The sequence below is a fragment of the Carcharodon carcharias genome, chromosome 30, assembly GCF_017639515.1.
Source record: "Carcharodon carcharias isolate sCarCar2 chromosome 30, sCarCar2.pri, whole genome shotgun sequence".
Taxonomy (NCBI): Eukaryota; Metazoa; Chordata; class Chondrichthyes; order Lamniformes; family Lamnidae; genus Carcharodon; species Carcharodon carcharias.
The window spans coordinates 5,331,294-5,353,820 of record NC_054496.1 but is presented as its reverse complement, the minus strand read 5'-3'; the positions used below and the strand labels follow the sequence as shown (position 1 = coordinate 5,353,820).

Below are 22,527 nucleotides of genomic sequence, written 5' to 3'. Positions count from 1 at the left end.
GCACAGGGCTGGGTCAACTGGGACCTTCTCATTGTGAAATGGGGCTTCACAGACCAACAAATCCAAGTTACAGGTTTAAACAATTCTGCCACCTGCTGATTTGAAGTACATAAAGCATGTGGTTATGGAGTCATTATACTGGGAATTAGGTCTCACTCACTCAGCTGCCTAATCAATTGCCCCATTGTAGTTGCATACGCAGAATTACAATAAACTGTCCACAGAAACACTTGATAGCTATTAGAAATTGTCCCTGTGTTTCTGCAGAACAAGCACTGAAATTAAAATGCTATTAGGAAATGTTAAAAAAAAGCACTGTGAGCCACACCATGTTACACACACACTGTCAAACAAATTTAAATGATCTCCATTTATTCGTTTAAAACACTGGATGCCCCCATACATCAAGATACTACTACAGCTCTGAAACATAGAAAATAGGAGCAGGAGTAAGCCATTCGGCCCTTCGAGCCTGCTCCACCATTCATTATGATCATGGCTGATCATCCAACTCAATAGCCTGCTCCCACTTTCTCCCCATATCCTTTGATCCCTTTCACCCCAAGAGCTATAGCCAACTCCTTCTTGAAAACATACAATGTTTTGGCCTCAACTACTTTCTGTGGTAGTGAATTCCACAGGCTCACCACTCTCTGGGTGAAATTTCTCGTCATTTCAGTCTTAAGTGGTCTACCCCAGTTCCTCAGACTGTGACTCCTGGTTCTGGGCTCCCCCACCATTGGGAACATCCTCCCTGCATCTGTCCTGTCAGAATTTTATAGGTTTCTATGAGATCTCCCCTCATTCTTCTGAACTCCAGCGAATATAATCCTAACCCACTCAATCTCTCCGCATATATCAGTCCTGCCATCCCAGGAATCAGTCTGGTAACCCTTTGCTGCACTCCCTCTATAGCAAGAACATCCCTCCTCAGATAAGGAGACCAAACCTGCACACAATATTCCAGGTGTGGTCTCACCAAGGCTCGGTATAATTGCAGCAAGACATCCCTGCTCCTGTACTCGAATCCTCTGGCTATGAAGGCCAACATACCATTTGCCTTCTTTACCGCCTGTTGGACCTGCATGCTTACCTTCAGCGATTGGTGTACAAGGACACCCAGGTCTCATTGCACATTCCCCTCTCTCAATTTATAGCCATTCAGATAATAATCTGCCTTCCTGTTTTTTGCTACCAAAGTGGATAATCTCACATTTATCCACATTATACTGCATCTGCCATGCATTTGCCCACTCACTCAGTTTGTCCAAATCACACTGAAGCATCTCTGCATTCTCCTCACAGCTCACCCTCCCACCCAGCTTTGTGTCATCTGCAAATCTGGAGATATTACATTTAGTTCTCTCATCTAAATCATTAATACATCCCTGTGGTATCCCACTAGTCACTGCCTGCCATTCGGAAAAAGATCCGTTTATTCCTACTCTTTGTTTCCTATCTGCCAATCAGTTTTCTATCCATCTCAATATACTACTCCTAATCCCACGCGCTTTAATTTTACACGCTAATCTCTTATGTGGGACTTTGTCGAAAGCCTTCCGAAAGTCCAAATAAACCACATCCACTGGCTCCCCCTTAACAACTCTACTAACTACATCCTCGAAAAATTCCAGTAGATTTGTCAAGCATGATTTCCCTTTCGTAAATCCATGCTGACTGTCTGATCCTGCCACTGTTTTCCAAGTGCTCAGCTAATAAATCTTTTATAATGGACTCTAGAATTTTCCCCCCAACCCACCGTCAGGCTGACTGGTCTATAATTCCGTGTTTCTCTCTACCTCCCTTTTTAAATAGTGGGGTTACATTAGCTACCCTCCAATCTGTAGGAACTGTTCTAAAGTCTACAGAAACTCAGAAGATGATCACCAATGCATCCACTATTTCTAGGGCCACCTCCTTAAGTACTCTGGGATGTAGATTATCAGGCCCTGGGGATTTATCGGCCTTCAATCCCATCAATTCCCCCAACACTATTTCCCTACTAATACTGATTTCTTTCAGTTCCTCCCTCTCATTAAACCCTGTGTTTCCCAACATTTCGGGCATGTTATTTGTGTCCTCCTTTGTGAAGACAGAACCAAAGTATGTATTTAGTTGGTCAGCCATTTCTTTGTTCCGCATTATAAATTCGCCAGTTTCTGACTGTAAGGGACCTAACATTTATCTTCATCAATCTTTTTCTCTTCACATACCTATAGAAACTTTCAGTCAGTTTTTGTGTTCCCCACAAGCTTACTCTCGTACTCCATTTTCCTCTTCTTAATCAATCCCTTGGTCCTCCTTTGCTGAATTCTAAACTGCTCCTAATCGCCAGGTCTGTTGCTTTTTCTGGCCAATTTGTATGCCTCTTCCTTGGATCTAATACTATCTCTAATTTCCCTTCTAAGCCATGGTTTGGCCACCTTTCTGGTTTTACTTTTGCACCAGACAGGAATAAACAATTGTTGTTCACCCATGTACTCTTTGAACATTTGCCATTGCCTATCCACCGTCATCCCTTTAAGTAACGTTTCCCAACCTATCATAGCCAACTCGTGTCTCATACCAATGTAGTTTCCTTTATTAAGATTCAGGACTCTAGTCTCAGAATCAACTACGTCACTCTCCACCTTGATGAAGAATTCGAATCATATTATGGTCGCTTGTCCCCAAGGGGCCTCACACAACTAATTCTTAATTATTCCTTTCTCATTACACAATACCCAGTCTAGGATGGCCTGTTCTCCAGTTGGTTTCTCAATGTATTAGTCCAGAAAACCATCCCGTATACACTCCAGGAATTCTTCCTCAACTGTATTGCTCCAAATTAGATTTGCCTAATCAATATGCAGATTAAAGTCACCCATGATTCCAGATGTTCCTTTGTTGCATGCGTCTCTAATTTCCTGTTTAATGCCATTCTCAACATCACCACTACAGTTTGGGGCTCTATATACAACCCCCACTAATGTTTTTTGCCTCTTGGTGTTTCTCAGCTCTACCCATACAGATTCCACATCGTCGGAGCTAATATCTTTCCTCACTATTGCGTTAATTTCCTCTTTAACCAGCAATGCAACTCCACCGCCTTTATCTTTTTGTCTGTCTTTCCTAAATACTGAATACTCCAGGATGTTCACTTCCCAACCCTGGTCACCCTGCAGCCATTATCTCCGTAATCCCGACTATATCATACCAACAGAGGGCGGTAGTGAGACGTGATTGAGAAGCATTCTGGGAGAAGTCAGCGCAGTCACCACAACTCAGAAGGGGATCGAGGAGAAGGACCCCTGCCCTCAACAGAAGGAAGAGCATCCAACAGAGGGTGGTAGTGAGACATGACTGAGAAGCATTCTGGGAGAAGTCAGCGCAGTCACCGCAACTCAGAAGGGAATCGAGGATGACCCACTGTCAAAGAACGGAATAGGCCCAAACATTACACTGCTGAAGTGTTTCCATCCCTCCCTCCTCCTCAAACCAAAAAAAAAGATGGGGCAAGAGGCTGTACCTTCAGGAGTGCACCAGACCTGCGAGGGACACTCCTCTGAAAGTGGAGTTTTTAAAAAAGCAGCTGATTGGTGAGTAAATCCTGGTGAGTTTTTTTTTCAATTTATTAAAGTAATTCATTCATTGCTTAATACTGAGGTAGGAGCTAAAAAAAAAATAAAAAGTGTATAATGGTACTGTACAAGTATAATTAGTCAAGAAACAAGGTTCCTAGCTAACATAAATAATGCCCCGAGCTAGTCTATTTTTTAAGGGAGTAAGTAGCTTAATCGAGGGGGCGCTGTCATGGCAGGAGAACTCAGGCCCATGATATGCTCCTCCTACAGGATGTGGAAATGAGGCATGCTGTGACCATGTGTGTGGAAGGTGTGTCCAAATGCAGCTTCTAGCTGACTGGATTTCGGAGCTGGAGCTGCGGGCGGACTCATTGTGGAGCATCCGCGATGCTGAGCAATTCGTGGATAGCACGTTTAGCGAGGTGGTCACACTGCAGGTGAAGTTTACACAGGCAGAAAGGGAATGGGTGACCATCAGGAACAGTAAAAGACTCAGGAAGGTAGTATAGGAGTCCCCAGTGGTAACCCCCCTCTCTAACAGATATACTGCTTTGGATACTGTTTTGGGGGGGCGGGGGGGGAGAGATGGCCTCTCAGGGGAAAGAAGCAACAGCCAAGTTCACGGCACCGTGGGTACCACCATCTGAGTTTCCTCTGCTGCTCAGAGGAAAACAAGTGGCAGAGCTATAGTGATAGGGGATTCAATAGTTAGGGGCACAGACAGATGCTTCTGTGGCCGCAAACGTGAATCAAGGATGGTATGTTGCCTCCCTGGTGCCACCAGGTTCCAGGTTGTCACAGAGCGGCTGCAGGACATTCTGGGGAGGGAAGGTAAATAGCCAGTGGTCGTGGTACACATTGGTACCAACGATATAGGTAAACTAAGGGATGAGGACCTGCTAGCTCAATACAAGGAGTTAGGAGATAAATTAAAATGCAGGAGCTCAAATGTAGTAATCTCAGGATTACTCCCAGTTCCATGTGCTAGCGAGAGCAGGAATAAGAGGATAGACCAAATGAACACGCGGCTGGAGAGATGGTGTAGCCGGGAGGGATTCAGATTCTTGAGGCACTGGGACCGGTTCTGGGGAAGGTGGAACCTGTATAAACTGGACAGGCTGCACCCAGGGAGAGCTGGGACCAGTGTCCTTGTGGGGGCTTTTGCTAGTTCTGTTGGGGAGTATTTAAACTAGTGTGGCTAGGGGGGTGGGATCCCAGGAGTAGGATCAGATAGGTCAGATTCAGATCAGAAAGATGGATGCAGAATATTAGCTGGGGACCTTGTGATAGACATGGAGTTAGAGGAGAAGCAAAGTTTAAAAAGTGTCCAGCAAGGGAAATTGACGGGTTTAAACCATTTGTACTTCAATGCAAGGAGTATTACAAACAAGGTAGATGAGTTAAGGGCACAGGTAGACACATGGCAGTAGGATGTCACTGCTATAACGGAAACCTGGCTACAGGAGGGACAAAACTGGTAGCTTAATATCCCTGGTTATAGAGTCTTCAGACATGATAGAGTAGGAGATAAAAAAGGAGGGGGGGGGTAGCACTAATGGTTAAAGAATCAATTCCAGTTGTGAGAAGGGATGATATACTAAATGGGTCAAGCTTATGGATTGAGCTTAGAAACAAAAAAGGGGCAGTAACACTACTGGGAGTATACTACAGACCCCTAAATAGTGAAAAGGGGATGGAAGAAACAATATGTAGGCAAATTTCTGCTTGTAAGAACAAGAGGGCAATAATAGTAGGAAACTTCAACTATCCTAATATCAACTGGGATTCAAACAACATATGGGGCACTGAGGAGAAAAATTCATGCTGTGTCCAGAAAAAATTTTTTTCAACCAATTGAAAAACAGTGACAAACCCAACGAGAGGAGATACAGTTCTAGACCTAGTCTTGGGGAACGAAGAAGGGCAAGTAGATGAAGTGACAGTTGGCGACCATATCGGGGACAGTGATCACAATTCGGTTAGATTTAGCATTACCATGGAAAAGGACAGAGATAAGGCAGGAGTAAAAGTCTTGAACTGGGGGAAGGCAAATTTTGCAGAAATGAGAAGGGATTTGGCTGAGGTGGACTGGACAGCACTGCTGGAGGATAAGACAGTGAAAAACCAGTGGGAAGCACTAAAAATATCCTAATTGTACAAAGTAGACATGTCCCCTGCAAAAATAAGAGTGGTACTGCCAAATCTTGGCACCCCCCCCACCCCGCTGGTTGTCTAGAACACGGGAAGATCAAACAGAAAAAGAAAGCGTACGATAGGCACAAAGAACTAAGCACTGCTGATAGCCTAGACGAATATAGGAAGTGCAGGGATGAAGTTAAAAAGGAAATAAGGAAATCAAAGAGAGGGCATGAAAAAAGATTAGCAAGTAAAGTTAAAGATAATCCAAAGATGTTTTTCCAATACATTAATGCTAAAAGGTTATTTAAGGAAAAAGTGGGACCTACCAGAGATGAAGATGGAAACTTGTGTGTAGATGCAGAGGCTGTGGGAAGAGTTTTAAATGAATATTTTGTCTCTGTGTTTACAAAGGAAAGGGAGGATGTAGATGTAGTAGTCCAGGAGGAACACTGCAAGATATTGGCCGGGATAGTCATAAAGAGAGAGGAAGTACTCAAAGGGTTGAAATCCTTGAAAGTGGATAAGTCACCAGGGCCAGATGGATTGTTTCTAAGGCTGCTGAAAAAAGTCAGGGAGGAGATAGCAGATGCTCTGAGGATGATTTTCCAATCTTCACTAGATACAGGGGAGGTACCAGAGGACTGGAGAAATGCAAACGTAGTTCCATTGTTTAAAATGGGATCAAAGGAAATGCCAAACAATTATAGGCCAGTTAGTCTTACATCGGTGGTGAGCAAATTAGTAGAATCAATCCTGAGAGATAGGATTAACTGTCATGTGGAAAGGCATGGACTAGTCAGGGATGGTCAGCATGGATTTGTTAAAGGAAGGTCTTGCCTCACAAATTTGATTGAATTCTTTGAGGAAGTGACAAGAAGGGTTAATGAAGGTAGTGCAGTGGATGTTGTGTACATGGATTTTAGCAAGGCATTTGACAAGGTCCCACATGGCAGATTGGTCAGGAAAGTAAAAGCCCATGGGATTCAGGGTAATGTGGCAAACTGGGTAAAAGGTTGACTTTGTAACAGGAAACAAAGGCTAATGGTCGATGGATGCCCTTGCGAATGGAAAGGCGTCTCAAGTGGTGTTCCACAGGGCTCGGTGTTGGGACCCTTGCTGTTTGTGTTATATATTGATGATTTGGACGTGAACGTGGGGGGGCACAATTGGGAAATTTGCAGATGACACAAAGATTGGTCGAGTAGAGGATGGTGTAGAGGATAGCCATAATCTCCAAAACGATATAGATGGGCTGGTGGAGTGGGCGGTAAAGTGGCAGATGGATTTTAACATAGAGAAGTGTAAGGTCATACCTTTAGGGAGGTCAAACAGTTACAGGGATTACACAATAAATGGGAATATACTAAGAGGGATAGATGAAGTGAGAGATCTTGGCGTACAAGTGCACAGGTCCCTGAAGGCAGCAGTTCAAGTAGACAAGGTTGTAAAGAAGGCGTATGGAATGCTCTCCTTCATTGGCAGAGGTATAGAATATAAAAGTAAGGATATAATGTTGGAATTGTATAAAACACTGGTGAGGCCACAACTGGAGTATTGTGTGCAGTTTTGGTCACCACATTACAGGAAGGATGTAATAGCTCTGGAGAGAGTGCAGAGGAGGTTTATAAGAATGTTGCCAGGGTTACAAAAGTGTAGCTACGAGGAGAGATTGGATAGGTTGGGGTTATTAGAACAAAGAAGGCTAAGAGGTGACTTGATTGGGGTGTACAAAATTATGAGGGGAATAAATAGAGTGGACAGGATAAAATTGTTTCCCTTGGTGGAGAATTCTAGAGCCAGGGGACATAGATTCAAGATCAGTGGCAGAAGGTGTAGGGGGGACATGAGGAAGAACCTTTTTACGCAGAGAGTAGTGGGTGTCTAGAATTCGCTGCCCAAGTTGGTGGTCGAGGCAGAAACTCTAAACTCTTTTAAAAAGTACCTGGATCTGCACCTTAAGTGCTGTAAGCTGCAGGGCTATGGGCTGGGTGCAGGAAGGTGGGATTAGAAAGGGCACCTGGGTGTCCTCAGGCTGGCATGGACAAGGTGGGCCAAATGGCCTCCTTCTGTGCTGTAACTTTCCTATGGTTCACATTTATTTGAGCGGTTAATTCGTCCACTTTATTGCGAATGCTCCTCGCGTTAAGGCACAAAGCCTCAAGGCTTGTCTTTTTAACATTATTTGTCCCATTCGTACTATTTTTCACTGAGGCCCTGTTTGATTCTTGCCCTTGATTTCTCTGCCTATCACTTTTCTTATTCCCCTTTCTGTCTTTTGTTCTTGTCCTTGATTCCCCCTCCTCTGAACCCTTGCATAGGTTCCCATCCCCCTGCCATTTTAGTTTAAACCCTCCCCAACCACTCTAGCAAATGTTCCCCCCAGGACATCAGTCCCGGTCCTGCCCAGGTGTAACCTGTCCAGTTAGTACTGGTCCCACCTCCCCCAGAACCGGTCCCAATGTCCCAGGAACCTGAAACCCTCCCCCTCACACCATCTCTTCAGCCACACATTCATCTGATATTTCCTGCTATTTCTCCTCTGACTAGCACGTGGCACTGGTAGTAATCCTGAGATCACTACCTTTGAGGTCCTACTTTTCAACTTACTTCCTAACTCCTTATATTCTGTTTTCCGGACCTCATCCCTTTTTTTTTTTTACCTATGTCGTTTGTACCAATGTGTACCACGACCACTAGCTGTTCACCCTCCCCCTTCAGATTATCCTGCAGCTGCTCTGATACAACCTTGACCCTAGCACCAGGGACCTTCAGAACTTCTGACCTTCAGAATACAGAAAACCTACACGTCCAGTTGGTCAGAATCCAACATTCTCCAATCTTAACATTCAAAAACTGACAGCCCCTTCTCTGCATACGGATGGGAATTGGCTCAGGACTTGAGCTGTCTGGTCTCATGAGGAAAGGTTACTTGGACAAGGTACTGGAGTCGACGCCTTCAGCGATATGAGGATTAGACTGAAAATAAAAACTTTAAACTTCACTTGTTCGTTATTCCATCATTAACTTACCGAGACCAACCATCCCATCTGGCACTCTGTAATCCTCTGTAAGGGTTGCCCTGGAAAAGAAGATAGATGCCAAAACCAAACAAATTGACAGAAACAAAATGCACAAGAGAATCCCAAGGTTCACTCTCCCCAATTTTCCATTTGGAAAATGGGTTTATTAGTACTTGGGTAGTCAGTATGAATCAACATGCCACGGCTTCATGGTGTCCAAGTCTTTTAAATAATGCCTTATTGAACATGCTGCATATGTTATTACCTGCAGTACTACATGCCAGCTGAATTGTGATGGGGAAACCACATTGCACACATCTCCAATTCTAAACTGTTGTACAATTTACGTTTGAGGAAACTTGTTTAAATGGCTTTTGCTTTTCGTTTCCACCCCTTCTAAAGGGGCTGTTTCTTGGAGCTCAGCTCTATAGGTGTCTGACACCGTCGCATCCCTCACTGAAATGTCCACTATTCACATGAGAGTTTTGATTGAGAGTGGACAAGGCTTTCACACTCAAGACATCTTATCCAAGCTTCTGGTAAAGATTACTGTATAGTGATCTGCAGCAGAACTCCCGGCTAATTGCTCGTCCTAAACCAGGGGCTTGTGGCGCCTCAGTGCTATGGCAGCCAGGATCAGCTGACAGCAAAGACTGGGAATTGAATGTTGGATCACCTTGATCGCTATGACTTGGAGCTGGACTCCATCTCTGATCTGAGAGAGGGGAAGCTGCATATTTACCTTCAACATCAAGCTCTCCTTACCTTTGCTGATGTATTGCTGCAAGCTGAGCTCCGATCGCTAGGGAAGAAAACAGGGACAAAGTTAAAGGAAAAATAGAATCTTCAACAGCACAACAGTAATGAAGTTGCAATACACTTGTGCCATCAAATGCAAAACAATATCAAATTTACTCAAACCTCTTCAGCATTACTGTGCACAATGATTCAAAACTGATGAACACACTTTTCACCAAAATGAGTATCATCATTTTTGTCGCTAAGGACTCAGATATTACACGTTAGGACACTGTCCACTAAATGGGGGAAAAATAACTAGCTATTCAATCTATTGAAAAGCCCTCAGAAATATTAATTCAACAAACCACATATAAACTGCTGTAAAACGGAGTTTAAGTCACAACCACAGGTGTGATGTGAGAATGTGGGAATGTAGTAAATAACCAGGTTGCCAATTAACCATGTAACCAATTTATAGTGAAAGGCTGCTGTCCACCACTGACACAAGGCTTTCTTGGCTCCAGAATCCAGTTTAAAATGAAATTATTCCTCTCCAGTATTTCCCAATCGGGGAAAGAAGATGGAGATCTGTTCCATCGCTTCCACCACTGCAGCTCAAAAACTGGCCACTGGAAAGCGTACAAGGTCAAGCCAGAGTGACTGCTTCTCCATAGGAAATCAAAGGAACTGCACCATTTATTCAGCTAAACACAACAAATACAATGAAGTCAGTTGATACTGAGTCAAAAACTCAACATCTGCAAATGGACTGAAACTACAACATAGAAAGGGAATTTTTCTTTCTGCAATTCATAAATACAAAGCCAGGCCTCACTCAAATGGCTAGATTCCGTGCTGAGTGCAACAAATGGAGACGTTTAACACAAAAAATTACTTTTAACCTACAAGTGCCCAGTCCTGCTTTTGCTGCTGTAAACTGTCCCTTGCTGGAAAGTGACTTTCAGAGTTCCTGCATACCAGAAATCTTTAATTTGGAAACAGCATGTTACAGAGCTCCTTTCTGCTCTTGGATGCTATGAAAGTTCACCAATGGAAACCAAATTCCACTTGAGTTCTCTGTTTCATCTGCTGCCCGTTTCTTTTATATTCAACGGTCCACTTGTTTTTTGAACCTGGGTTAAAGCAGTTATTCTGCTGGATTTTTCCAAAAGCAGCAAGGTAAAAAAAAATCCAAAAATTAAGCCCAAAAGGCAAGGCACCAAAAATTCTCGACTTATTTTACTGAATTTATCTAAATGTTATACAAGTAAATCATAAAAGTCACATTCTCAGGGCTGAAATATCAAAACTGAAGAACATCTTATTCTATGGCAGACAGTTACAAATGTTTCAGCAAAATATGCGCTCATTGGTTATTGTGAAGAACTTAATTCAGCATGGCAGTGTTATCACTAGGTCTAATTTCTACAGTGATCAGTCAGGATACTAACTAGGCGTTTCATCACCTCAGCCTTCCCCCACCACTACTCATCGGCCTGTAATTAATCAAACATTCGACAGAGCTTAAAGTGCTCTCTGTCAACAATCCAACTTTGGAAGAGCAGAATTTGCAATTCTGTGTTGTAACACAATTCAGGCTGCTACAAGTTCAATTGAAATCCAAGTGTGAAACAGTTGTCTGTGGTGGAGCGATCAGAAGGTTTCACGTGCCCAATATCACATTTGACTGAAATCCTGGTGACAAAACTTATCAAATCATTTTTGTAGGTGCATGCAATAAGTAGACTACTTACGATCGCTTTGTGCTGCTATTTTTTTACTATCAGGCTGATCTGTAAGAGAAAAAAAAGGGTTTGTTTTTACACCTTATAAGGAATACATTTAAGCAGCTGCTCAGAATGTCAAAATCACTCACGTCATATGCTGTCCCATCACTGAAGATGTTCTTCACACATCCCCACCTCTCCCATTTACTGTACAGCTCAGTGGCAGGAACACTGATTTAATATTCCTAGAGTGCCATAAACACTGACACACATTTGACATATTGCTGTTGTCAGTAAACAAGGCCAATATCTGGTCCTCCAAGCCCCAAATGAATTAGCAAACTGCGAAGTTCAACCAAGGTGGACAAGACCACATTCTCAACACCAACAGTACTACTCTCTAAACTGTACTTGCTGACTTACCGTGCTGGCTCAGAGGATTTGCTACTTTACAAAATAGGTCTCTGCATACATTCAGGGGTGAGCAGGGCCAATGATTTAGTGAATAATTCAAATTTTTTTATCAGATGAAATTCTGGGATTTTACAGGTGCTCTGGAGATTGAATTCCACGATTCACTGAAAACTATGAGTGGCTTTAAGTGTCTCTGAACCTTTGAATTTTTATCCATTACCAGTGTTAAAATTAATAATAAATAGCAAGATCTGTTGGAGTTAATGTACATTTAGCAGTTCTACCTCAGGTTCTGGCAGGGAGGTGAGCTGCATTGGATGGGTTGGGACTTTGGCAGCACAGTTTTAGGCAAAAGACATTGGAGCTTGGAAACACTCCAGGGGGTCTGCTGGGTTTTAGCTGCAAGGGGAGAAGGTCCTTTCATCTGAAAATACACAGAGGAATGCTTTGGTGGGTGCCGAGTGCCTATTGGTGCTGGGTATTGTGAGGTGGCCGGGAGGGGTGGGGGTGGGAGGATTTGGGCACAAGCCTCAAAACACCCCGCTCAATGAGGGGGAGACATGAGGAATAATATTCAAGTTAATCGGCCGTTAAATCGATGGCATGTTCAAAAAGGGTTTTCTTTGTGGCATGCTGACAATATAAATGGGGTACAGTGAAAGCAGAGGTATGGTTAATGCAGCAAACAGGTAAGGCTGTCTTAACAGCATTCAGTTATCCATGGCGTGGTCCAGTTAGTTGACTTCAGAGAGAGTAAAGATGCAAGACATCAAAACCTGCTCCACAGTGTCAGCTTGTGGGCAAAAAATACAACTACACTAATGGTGACAAAATTGCATTGGGAATACTAAAATGGAAATTTAGCGAGAAACATCGACAAAAAGATTACTAAAAATCGGGTCAACTGAAAGTTCTGAGGGCAAGAACTGAGTGTCCTACAAACCTTTTAAGATTCAGGCTCTTCTTAATGGATTGTTATTGTGCTAGAACACTCACTTAAATGCAGAACTGCTTTAGCAAATACAAGTGAGGAAAATATAAGCAAATCTGAAGCGGATTGTGTTTTAATATAGAAAGCTAACTTCTGCTGAAAAATATTCATGAATTCTATTGTAATACTGATTTAGTGCTGCAATCAAATCCAGTTATCAATTGAATCGGACCTGTTGAGATGGTGCAAAGCAAACCAAGGGAGAAAAAGCCTTGTATTGTATCTCTTGCATCAGCACAACCACAGAACATCCAAAAACACTTTACAACCACCGAGCAAAGATAGTCAGGAAAGGAGTTAACAGGCTCAAGGCTGCTAGATTGGTTTCAATTTGATATCTTAATTCCAAAGCATTTCATGGCTTTGGCATCAGTATCATATGTCAACCAGAGACCTATGAGACAGGTTCTTCGATGGTCACTGCAGCAGAGTAAAAATAAAACATTAGAAACACGAACTGAAAGCTTAATGCAAATGCATCAAAATATCAAGATTAGTGAAGGAAAAATCTAGAACATTGTAAATATAAGCAGAGCTCAATTTAGATAGATTCTACTTTATTCCAGCCTACATATCCATTTCTCAAATTTATAGAACAGACTTTATTAATAGATAACAGTAAGCGTATATTTCACATTTCCCCTACACTATTATATTACACCCTGTCCAGATCTTTAAAGGAATATGAATCGCATAAAAGGAAACAACCACACTGGTTTCGTTAGAACTATTCCACAAGGTATTCTGGACTAAACCATCCTCTTCAGGAGAATCAGTACATTGATTTTTTTTGACAATAGCATGCCAGGCCCCTCTCTTCCCAGTGTTGCTGTTTATTCTGGATCCGACTGCAATAATTTGATTTAAAGCCCAAGTAGTTGAGGAGATCACCCTAGTCAGGTGCAGAACTGTCTGGACTGGTGTAAACCTAGTTCCCTGATGTCATACAGCATAGCACGCAGCCCCCAGAAAGGAATTTGTTTATTCAGGTCTCATAAATACTAATTTTGGGGCAGAAGCATAGAAGGATGGGTTTAAATTCACTAATCAGGTGCAAAGAAAAATAGATTCCATTACAAATTGGCATGGAGGTGAAGGAATCTCCATTTAAGTGCCATGTTTTAAAGACATAAGGTTGGTGTCCAGTACCTTTCCCTTCGAGCTGCTCAAAATTGCGTTAAGAGCAGTGATCTGCTCCACCTCCCTACTCACCGCAGTGCATACTTATGAGAATTTTTCAAAAATATTTGGGTCAAGTCTGTTCAGTATGAAACATATGGCAGAGGGTGGATGTGAACACACAAGGAAGATATCCTTCAAGTCCATGTTATCTATGCCATTCAATACATTAGGATTTTCTAAAAGCTCTAAGTTTCTGAGCACTTTCAATGGATTACACAGTGAACAAGATTCTCCAGCCACAGAAAATACCACTTGCCAAAAATGTCCCTTTCCTAATACCACCATCTACCCACCGCCTCACTGTATTCCTTCTCTTGCAATAGAATCCAATTGTAGTTTGAAGACATTTATGCCACTTGCTTTAATAACCTTCTCCGGAAATTTATTCCATGACTCCATTCATTGCACAACAAATCACTTCTTGTTGTTAACTTGCTAATTTTAGCTCATTTCCTGGGCTTTGAACTGTTTATTGAAGTGGAAAAAAAAACCTGCATCAGCTTAGTCAATTCCCCCTATATTTAAAACAGGGCTACCTCAAAATCTGAGCGGAATAGATGGCGATTTATCTCATTAACAAACCTGGTCCCAACTGGATGGTCACCTTCAAATCTTCTTTAGGGCAAAACTTAGGGAGTGAATAGCAAAGATTCACAGTGAGGCTCATTACTTTTGGGCTCCACTTTATGACCTTCCCCATCTGTCATAACAGCTGCAAACCACACCACGACTCCAATATTATTTTACACCAATGTTAATCCAGGCCTCTGTGATGCATCACCAGTCAAATTTTCAACCAAATTATTGAATACCTGCTGTATCTGTAACCACAAGCTGAGACTGAACCAGGGAGTTTAGTAGCCAGTTTTTACATCATAAAAAGCAATAGCATTAGCTGTCACAAAATCAAAAGTTAAAGGATTATAATGCTGAAGACTGTCAGCTCTCAAGGCAAAGCATTAGCTAACTATAAGCTTCAGTACGAGTTGAAGGAACGAGTTATCCTCTAATTGTCTTACCTCCATCTTCCAGTTGCCTCTTTTGACCAACAAATCCAAATTCTGGTGTGCTGTGGTTTACTGTTGTGGCAGTGTCACCTCCAATTTTAGCAGCTATCTGCAGGTTATTAAAAGTCACAATCAGAATAAATGATAATTGTGCGTGAATAACTAAGTTCTCTGAAGTATTGCAGAATTTTCTCACCAGTTGGCTCAGCCTTAAAACACATGGCCAAACCCTGCTCCTCCCAGTCAGCAGCAATGTTAGCCATCATCAAGCAGATGGACCAAGCAGCATATCCCAGGAAACACACACGTCAAGAATGCTGATTGGTTTACGTGTCTTTTCAATGTAAAATACTTCCAGACAATTAAACCTTAATTGTGTGCATCTTCATGAGAATGTAAAAGCTGATTGTGTATCAAATAATTACTCCCTTCAGCACATCATTTACATGGCAGCCAGGAAAGAGATAGTGATTCAAACAGCATCAGCTTGTACTGTATCAGAACGCTGGCACTGTGTAATGTCAGGTACATTTCAAGTTAACTTATTCTTATCTCTTTGATATAGGCTATGTAATTACCCACAATTGGCATTGAATCGAATACTAATTAACTTTAATCATTCATTGGTTACTAACTTTGGGGGAAAAAAGCCCCAAATATTTCCTCTCACTAATTTTTAAGGGTAGGCATAGAGCAAGCCTTCGGTATTAGTTCAGAGGATAAGTGGTATGTCATATACTGAGTACAAAGCAGGAAGGCGCTGGTTCCATCAGTGGTCTTTTCTGGAGCTGGTAGTACAACATTGGAGGCAGAAGGCTGGGAAAGAAAATGCAACTAAAAACAGGTTTGGAATCACTGTTCAAAACGTACTGCAGGCACTGAAAAGGCTCCTCCTACAAAACCGTAGCCAAGCAACAGTTGCTGCCTTCAGAACAGAAGCAGAGAATTTGTAGAGATGTTTTCTTTTGAAAAAAAAATCCAACGACCCCACTTAAAAAGGAAAGATACATAAAATATTAAATGTGTTAGTATACCTTGGAGCAAAATATGGTCAACCAGATATTTTAGAGAAATTACTCTGGCCATTTAAAATGCACTGGCTTCCTCAGTTTACTTAGTGATTGGGTTGGGCAAATGGAGCATTGGTCCTCCTTCCTAGTTCATCGATTTTCAACATAGCAGTAGTTTTTTTGCCCTGAGATTGGGTGGGGAGTTAAGAAAAAGAAACCAAAAATGGAGATTTCCCATCTCTGATCTCCATTCGCTGCTTGAAATACACATAGCATAAATTATCTGGCTAGTTTAGGATCAAATATAACCAAGACAGCTCCAGGGACCAAACAGTCTGATGCACTCACTCTGAAAGCATGTAAAATGGCTGCAGCTAAGGGCGAGCAGCACCTGTCATACGACACTCGATCAATAACCAGCACATGGCATAGCACCTGAGCAGGCATCCACCCACACAAATAAGGTTAGGCAGAGGTAAGAAGTTGGCACTGCTAACAGTCAGAATCACATTCTAAGTTCCCTACTTCCTCCAAAGCAACTTCGACAGAGGTTAGAAAGATTTCCAAATTACCATTCCAAGACCAATCTGAGTGGAAACCTGCTGGTCATGGGTTCAAGAAAAATAGTTGATCCACACACTAATTAGAAAGAAATCCTTCCATACCCCTCGTTGGATTTTTACCAGCGAATGGCTCTTCACCTGGACTAATTGACCGGTAGCAGAATGGAGGATGTCCATTCTGTTTTACCATGAGGAATTGTGAAGCCAGAGCTGAGGTAAATCATTTTCATTTATTTTATTCATTCATGGAAAGTGGGCTTCGCTGGCTAGGCCAGCATTTATTGCCCATCCCTAGTTGCCCTTGAGAAGGTGGTGAGCTGCCTCCTTGAACCGCTGCAGTCCATGTGGTGTAGGTACACCCATAGTGCTGTTAAGAAGGGAGTTCCAGGATTTTGACCCAGCGACAGTGAAAGAACAGCGATATATTTCCAAGTCAGGATGGTGAGTGGCTTGGAGGGGACCTTGCAGGTGGCGGTGTTTCCATCTATCTGCTGCCCTTGTCCTTCTAGATGGTAGTGATCATGGGTTTAGAAGGTGCTGTCTAAGGAGCCTTGGTGAATTCCTGCAGTGCATCTTGTAGATGGTACACAATGCTGTTACTGTGCGTCGGTGGTAGAGGGAGTGAATGTTTGTGGATGTGGTGCCAATCAAATGAGCTGCTTTGTCCTGGACAGTGTCAAGCTTCTTGAGTGTTGTGGGATAATACCATACTATTTTAACATGTTTTCTCTCCATTTACTTCCAACGACTCATTAATTCTATTTGATTTTTCTCATCATTTCCATTCTTTCAAGATTAACTCGAACACAAACAGCTTTGCAGCCAAATTCAATCCCTCGTCCAGTCAAAACCTGGGTTTACACATTCCATGAGGAACTTTCTGAATATTCTTTCGTATTCTGTTCAGATCTCTCATGATTTTGAGAACCTCTATCAAATCCCCTCTCAACCTACTCTTCTGTAAAGAGTACATGTGCAGTCTACCCAAATAACTGAAGTCCCTCAACTGCGGATCCTTTCCCATAAATTTTTCTGCAACCTCTCTCATGTCTTCACATCTTTCCTAAAGTGTGGTTCCCACCCAACTGGATACAGCTAAGAGGTCAAACCAGGGCTCTATAAAATTTCCTTCCAGTTGCACTTCATGCCTCTACTTATAATGCCCAGTTTTCCACATGCCTTGAATTCTCAAACTGCCCTGTCACCTTCAATTTGTGCATATACCCCAGATCCCTCGGCTCCTACATCCCTTTAGAATTTCACCTCTTATTTTATTACCTTACCTCATTCTTCCTGTCAAAATGTATCACTTCTCTAAATAAGTTTCATCTGCCATAGCATTCCACCACCCTGTCTGTGCCCTCGAGGTCGATCACTACCCTCAGCACTTAACAATACTTCCAAGTATTGTGTCACCTGCATATTTTGAAATTATGCCCTATGCACTCAAGTTCCAGGTGGAAGTGCTTTGGGTAGAGATGAGAAATGGTAACGGTGAGGAGACACTTGTGGTAGTGGTGTACAGCCCCCACCCCACCAACAGTAACCACATGGTAGGATGGGGTATAAAGGAAGAAATAATGGGAGCTTATCAGAGGTATGGTGATAATCATGTAGGATTTTAATCTACATATAGACCAGAAGAGTCATATGGGCAAATGTAGCTTAGATGAAGAATTCATAGAATGTTTCCAGGATAGTTTCTTAGAACAGCATGTTCTGAAGCCTACAAGCGAGCAGGCTATACTAGACCTGATATTGTGCAGCAAGATAGGATTAATTAATGACCTCATAGTGAAGGCTCCCCTAGGTAGCAGCAATCATATAACTGAATTTTACATTCAGTTTGAGGGAGAGAAGGGTCTAAGACTAGTATTTTAAACTTAAATAAGGGCAATTATAAAGGCATGAAGGTAAACTAAAGTGAACTAGCAAATTAGGTTAAGGGATACATCAATTACAGGTGCAGTGGCTGACACTTAAAGGGATATTTCAGAATAGCTAGGCTAACACTCCAACGAGAAAGATTCTAAAGGGATGACCCACCATCTGGAGTTAACTAAAAATTGTAAAGATAGTATCAAACTTAAAGAAAAAGCATATAATTGCGCAAAGACAGATGGCAGATCAGAGGTTTGGACAGAATATAAAAAACAGCCAAGAATGACTAAAAGATCAATAAGGAGGGAAGAATTAGAGTACAAGAGAAAGCCAGCTAGAAATATAAAGATGGATAGTAAGAGTTTCTACAGATACTTAAAAAAGAGGTTAATGAAGTTAACAAGTTGGCCCTACAGAAAGTGAATTAATAATGGAAAATAGGGAGATGGCCGATGAATTGAACAGGTATTTTGCATCGATCTTCACTATAGAGGGTACATGTAACATCCCAGAAATAGTTGTAAATCAGGAATTGGAGGAGAAAGAGGAACTCAAGAAAATTACAATAATCAAGCAAGTGATGCTGAGCAAATTGTTGGAGCTGCAGGCTGACAAATCCCCGGTCCTGATGGACTTCAGCCTAGGGTCTTAAAAGTAGTGGCTAGGGAGATAGTTGGTTTTAATTTTCTAAAATTCCCTACATTTGGAGAAGCTTCCATTAGATTGGAAAATAGTGAACACAACTCCTTTATTCAAAAAGGGTGGGAGCCAGAAAGCGGGAAACTACAGGCCAGTTACCTTTACATCTGTTATAGGGAAACTGTTAGAAGATATTATTAAAGGCCCTTCGAGCCTGCTCCACCATTCGATATCAACAATCATCAATACAAAAGTAGGAAGACAATGCTTCAACTATATAGGACATTGGTGAGGTCACATCTGCAGCTCTGTGTACAGTAGAAAAATTCAAAGTCACCAGGCAGAGTCAACATGGTTTTGTGAAAGGGAAATCATGCTTAACCAACTTATTGGAGCTCTTTGGAAAAAATAATGTGCTGTGGATAAAAGGAAGCTGGTAGATCTACTTTATTTAGATTTCCAGAAGGCATTGGATGAGGTGCCACATCAAAAAGTGATTGTAGAAATTAAAAGCTCATGGTGTAGCAGGTAACATATTAGCATGGATAGAAGATCAGCTAGCCAACAGGAAACAGAGAGCAGACATAAACGGGTCATTTTCTGGTTGGCAGGATGTAGTGGGTGGTGTGCCACAGGGATCAGTGCTGGGACTTCAGTTTTTGACAATTTTATATAATAACTTGGATGGAGGGCCCGAAGGCATGGTTGCTAAATTTGCTGATGACCCAAAGATAGGTAGGAAAGTAAGGTGTGAGGAGGACATAAGGAGGCTACAAAAGGATAGAGATATGTTAAATGAGTGGGCAAAGATCTGGCAAATGGAGAATAACGTGGGAATATGTGAAATCATTTATTTTGGCAGGAAGAATAAAAAAGCATATTATCTAAATGGTGAGAGATTACAGAGCTCTGAGATGCAGAGGGACCTGGGTGTCCTAATGCGTGAATCACAGAACGTTAGTATCCAGGTACAAGTTATTCGGAAAGCTAAGAGAACGTTATCATTTATTGCGAGTGGAATTGATTAAGAACATATGAACTAAGAGCAGGAGTTGGCCACTCGGCCCTCCGAGTCTGCTCCACCATTCAGTTGGGTCACCAATACATAAGTAGGAAGGCTATGCTTCAATTATACAGGGATTTGGTGAGACCACATCTGCAGTACTGTGTACAGTATAGGTCTCCTTATTTAAGGATGGGTGTAAATGTGTTAGAAGTAGCTCAGAGAAAGTTCGCTAGACTAATACCTAGAATGGTAGGGTTGTCTTACGAGGAAAGGTTGGACATGTTAGGTCTGTATCCACTGGAGTTTAGTAGAGTAAGAGAAGACTTGATTGAAACATAAGATCCTGAGGAGTCTTAATAGGGTGGATGTTTCCTCTTGTGGGAGACATCTGGTATGGCACACCCTCCCATTTTTCTGCATTATCTTACGCTTTATAACATGTGGCATTCAGGGAGTCTGGCTTTGTTTGTCTAACCTTTCCACAAGAGAAAAGCTATCTCGACTGTATCCATTTAGGACAGAAATTAGGAGAATTTTTTTTTCTCTCAGAGGGTCATGAATTTTTTAGAATTCCCTTCCTCAAAAGACAGTGGAAGCAGAGTCTTTGAATGTTTCTAAGGCAGAGATAGATAAGATTCTTGATAAGGGGGTGAAAGATTATTGGAAGTAGGCGGGAATGTGGAGTTGAGGTTACAATCACATCAGCTATTATTGAATGGCAGAGCAGGTTCGAGGAGCTGAGTGGCCTACTCCTGCACTTTATTCATATGTTCGTAATATAGATCAAGAAAAGCAGTAGTCCTGATACATACTCCTGGGGAACTAAATTATAAACCTTCCTCCAGTTCAAAAAACTGTTCACCACTACTTTGTTTCCTGCACATTCAGGTTTTCACTGTCCCTTTTATTCAATGGGATTCACTTTGCTGACAAGCCTGTTATGTGGCACTTCATCAAAAACATTTTAGAAGGCCATCTGCACCACATCAGCCCCAATACCCTCATCAAAAAATGCAATCAAATAAAACATGATATTCTCTTAAATAATCCACATTTGTCCAAGTAACTTTATTTTGTCCTGGGCTATTTCTAAAAGCTTTCCCACCGTCGAGTTTAAACTGACTAGCCTGCAGTTGCTGGGCTTATCCTTGCACCCTCGTTGCCACAATTTTCCAGTGCTCTGACACCAGCCCTGTATCCAAGAGAGACTGGAAGATTATGGCCAGTGCCTCTGCAATTTCTAGCCTGACTTCTCTTGGATGCATCTCCTCTGGTCCAGGTGAATTATCAACTTTTAAGTACAACCAGCTTATCCAGCATCTCCTCTTCAAAAACTTTTAGCCCACCTAGTATCTCAACTACCTCCTCTTTCACTACAACTTTGGCAACATCTTCCTCCTTGATAAAGACAGGCATTTAGTATATGCTCCATGCCACCTGCCTCCAAAGTAAAGCACCATTTTGGTCCCCAAGTGGCTCCACTCCTCATATTGCCACCCTTTTACCATGTATATGCCATATCCATGTACATGGATTCCTATTATGATAACTGTCAGTTTTTCTTCAATCTCTTTTTCTTTCTCAAATCTTTTATCACTTCCTCTTTGAAGAGCCTTGTTCTCACTTGTATTTTCAACCTGACATCTGGTATGGCACACTCTCCCATTTTTCTGCATTATCTTACATGTGGCATTCAGGGAGTCTGGCTTTGTTTGTCTAACCTTTCCACAAGGGAAAAGCTTTCTCAATTGTATCCAAACTACCTCTTTAAAGGCAGCCCGTTTTCCCATTAGTTTTGCCTGCTAATCTTTGATCCCAATTTACCTGGGACAGATTAATTCTTACCCCAGGAAATTAATTGGAAGGGGCCCAATTATTTTTACTCTGGACTGCTCTTTGCCCTTTTTCATAGCTAAACCTTAAGATGCAATGAACACTGCTACCTAAATATTCCCCTCCTAACATTTGATCTATCTCATCCTCTCGAACTAGATCCAGTAATGTCTCCTTCATCATACTGGAAACATACTTATGTGGGAAATTCTTCTGGATACACGTTAGAAATTCTCCTCCTTCACTGCCCATTACATTATTACCATCCCAGTCTATATTTTTGCAATCATACTCAAAAAAAAAAGCCTGCAAGAACACAACTGTACTTTTGCTTTTTCAAATCATTTGCATTGCTAAAACCCTAGCCCCCTCCACTTCCTCATTGGTCCTCCAGATCTGGAGTTATTGTGCAGCTTCCACTTTATGCCATAATTTCTGGCAGTGCCTTCGGCAAATGGCCCCAATGCTGATCCCCCTCCCTCAACCTTAGCACTTAAAATGCACCTTTTCAACCTGGCTTCCGGCCGTCTCTTCTAACTAGTACCATGGTTCAGTATGTAGTCCTCAAATCCAATCAATGTTTTCCCTCATTTAAAGCATCATGGGATGCTTGTTATGCTAAAGTCGTTATAAAAATTCATGGTGTTGTGTTTCTCGTTTTTGCTGTTCCAGTGTATGTGCGAGTGGTACCTGAGTGATAACCCTCCATGTTGACTGCACAGTAATAACTGTTTCAGTCTTTTCAGATGCATGATTTAAGAAAACTATTGATCTGCTGGTCAATGTTTTCATGGGAGTTCTGGAACACGAT

General features: G+C 42.0%; 1 protein-coding gene across 4 annotated transcripts in view; it reads right to left on the bottom strand.

Annotated features, from left to right (window-relative positions):
- Positions 1–22,527, bottom strand: part of LOC121271199 (KH-type splicing regulatory protein) — a 65,051-nt gene that overhangs the window by 28,818 nt on the left and 13,706 nt on the right. For all 4 annotated transcript variants that reach the window (XM_041176974.1, XM_041176976.1, XM_041176978.1 and 1 more), the window contains exons 2-5: positions 14,797–14,893; positions 11,218–11,256; positions 9,488–9,524; positions 8,732–8,781 (exon numbers count right to left, since the gene is read on the bottom strand). In XM_041176974.1, coding sequence (XP_041032908.1) covers positions 8,732–8,781; positions 9,488–9,524; positions 11,218–11,256; positions 14,797–14,893 — 223 coding nt within the window. The remainder of the gene's footprint in view (positions 1–8,731; positions 8,782–9,487; positions 9,525–11,217; positions 11,257–14,796; positions 14,894–22,527) is intronic.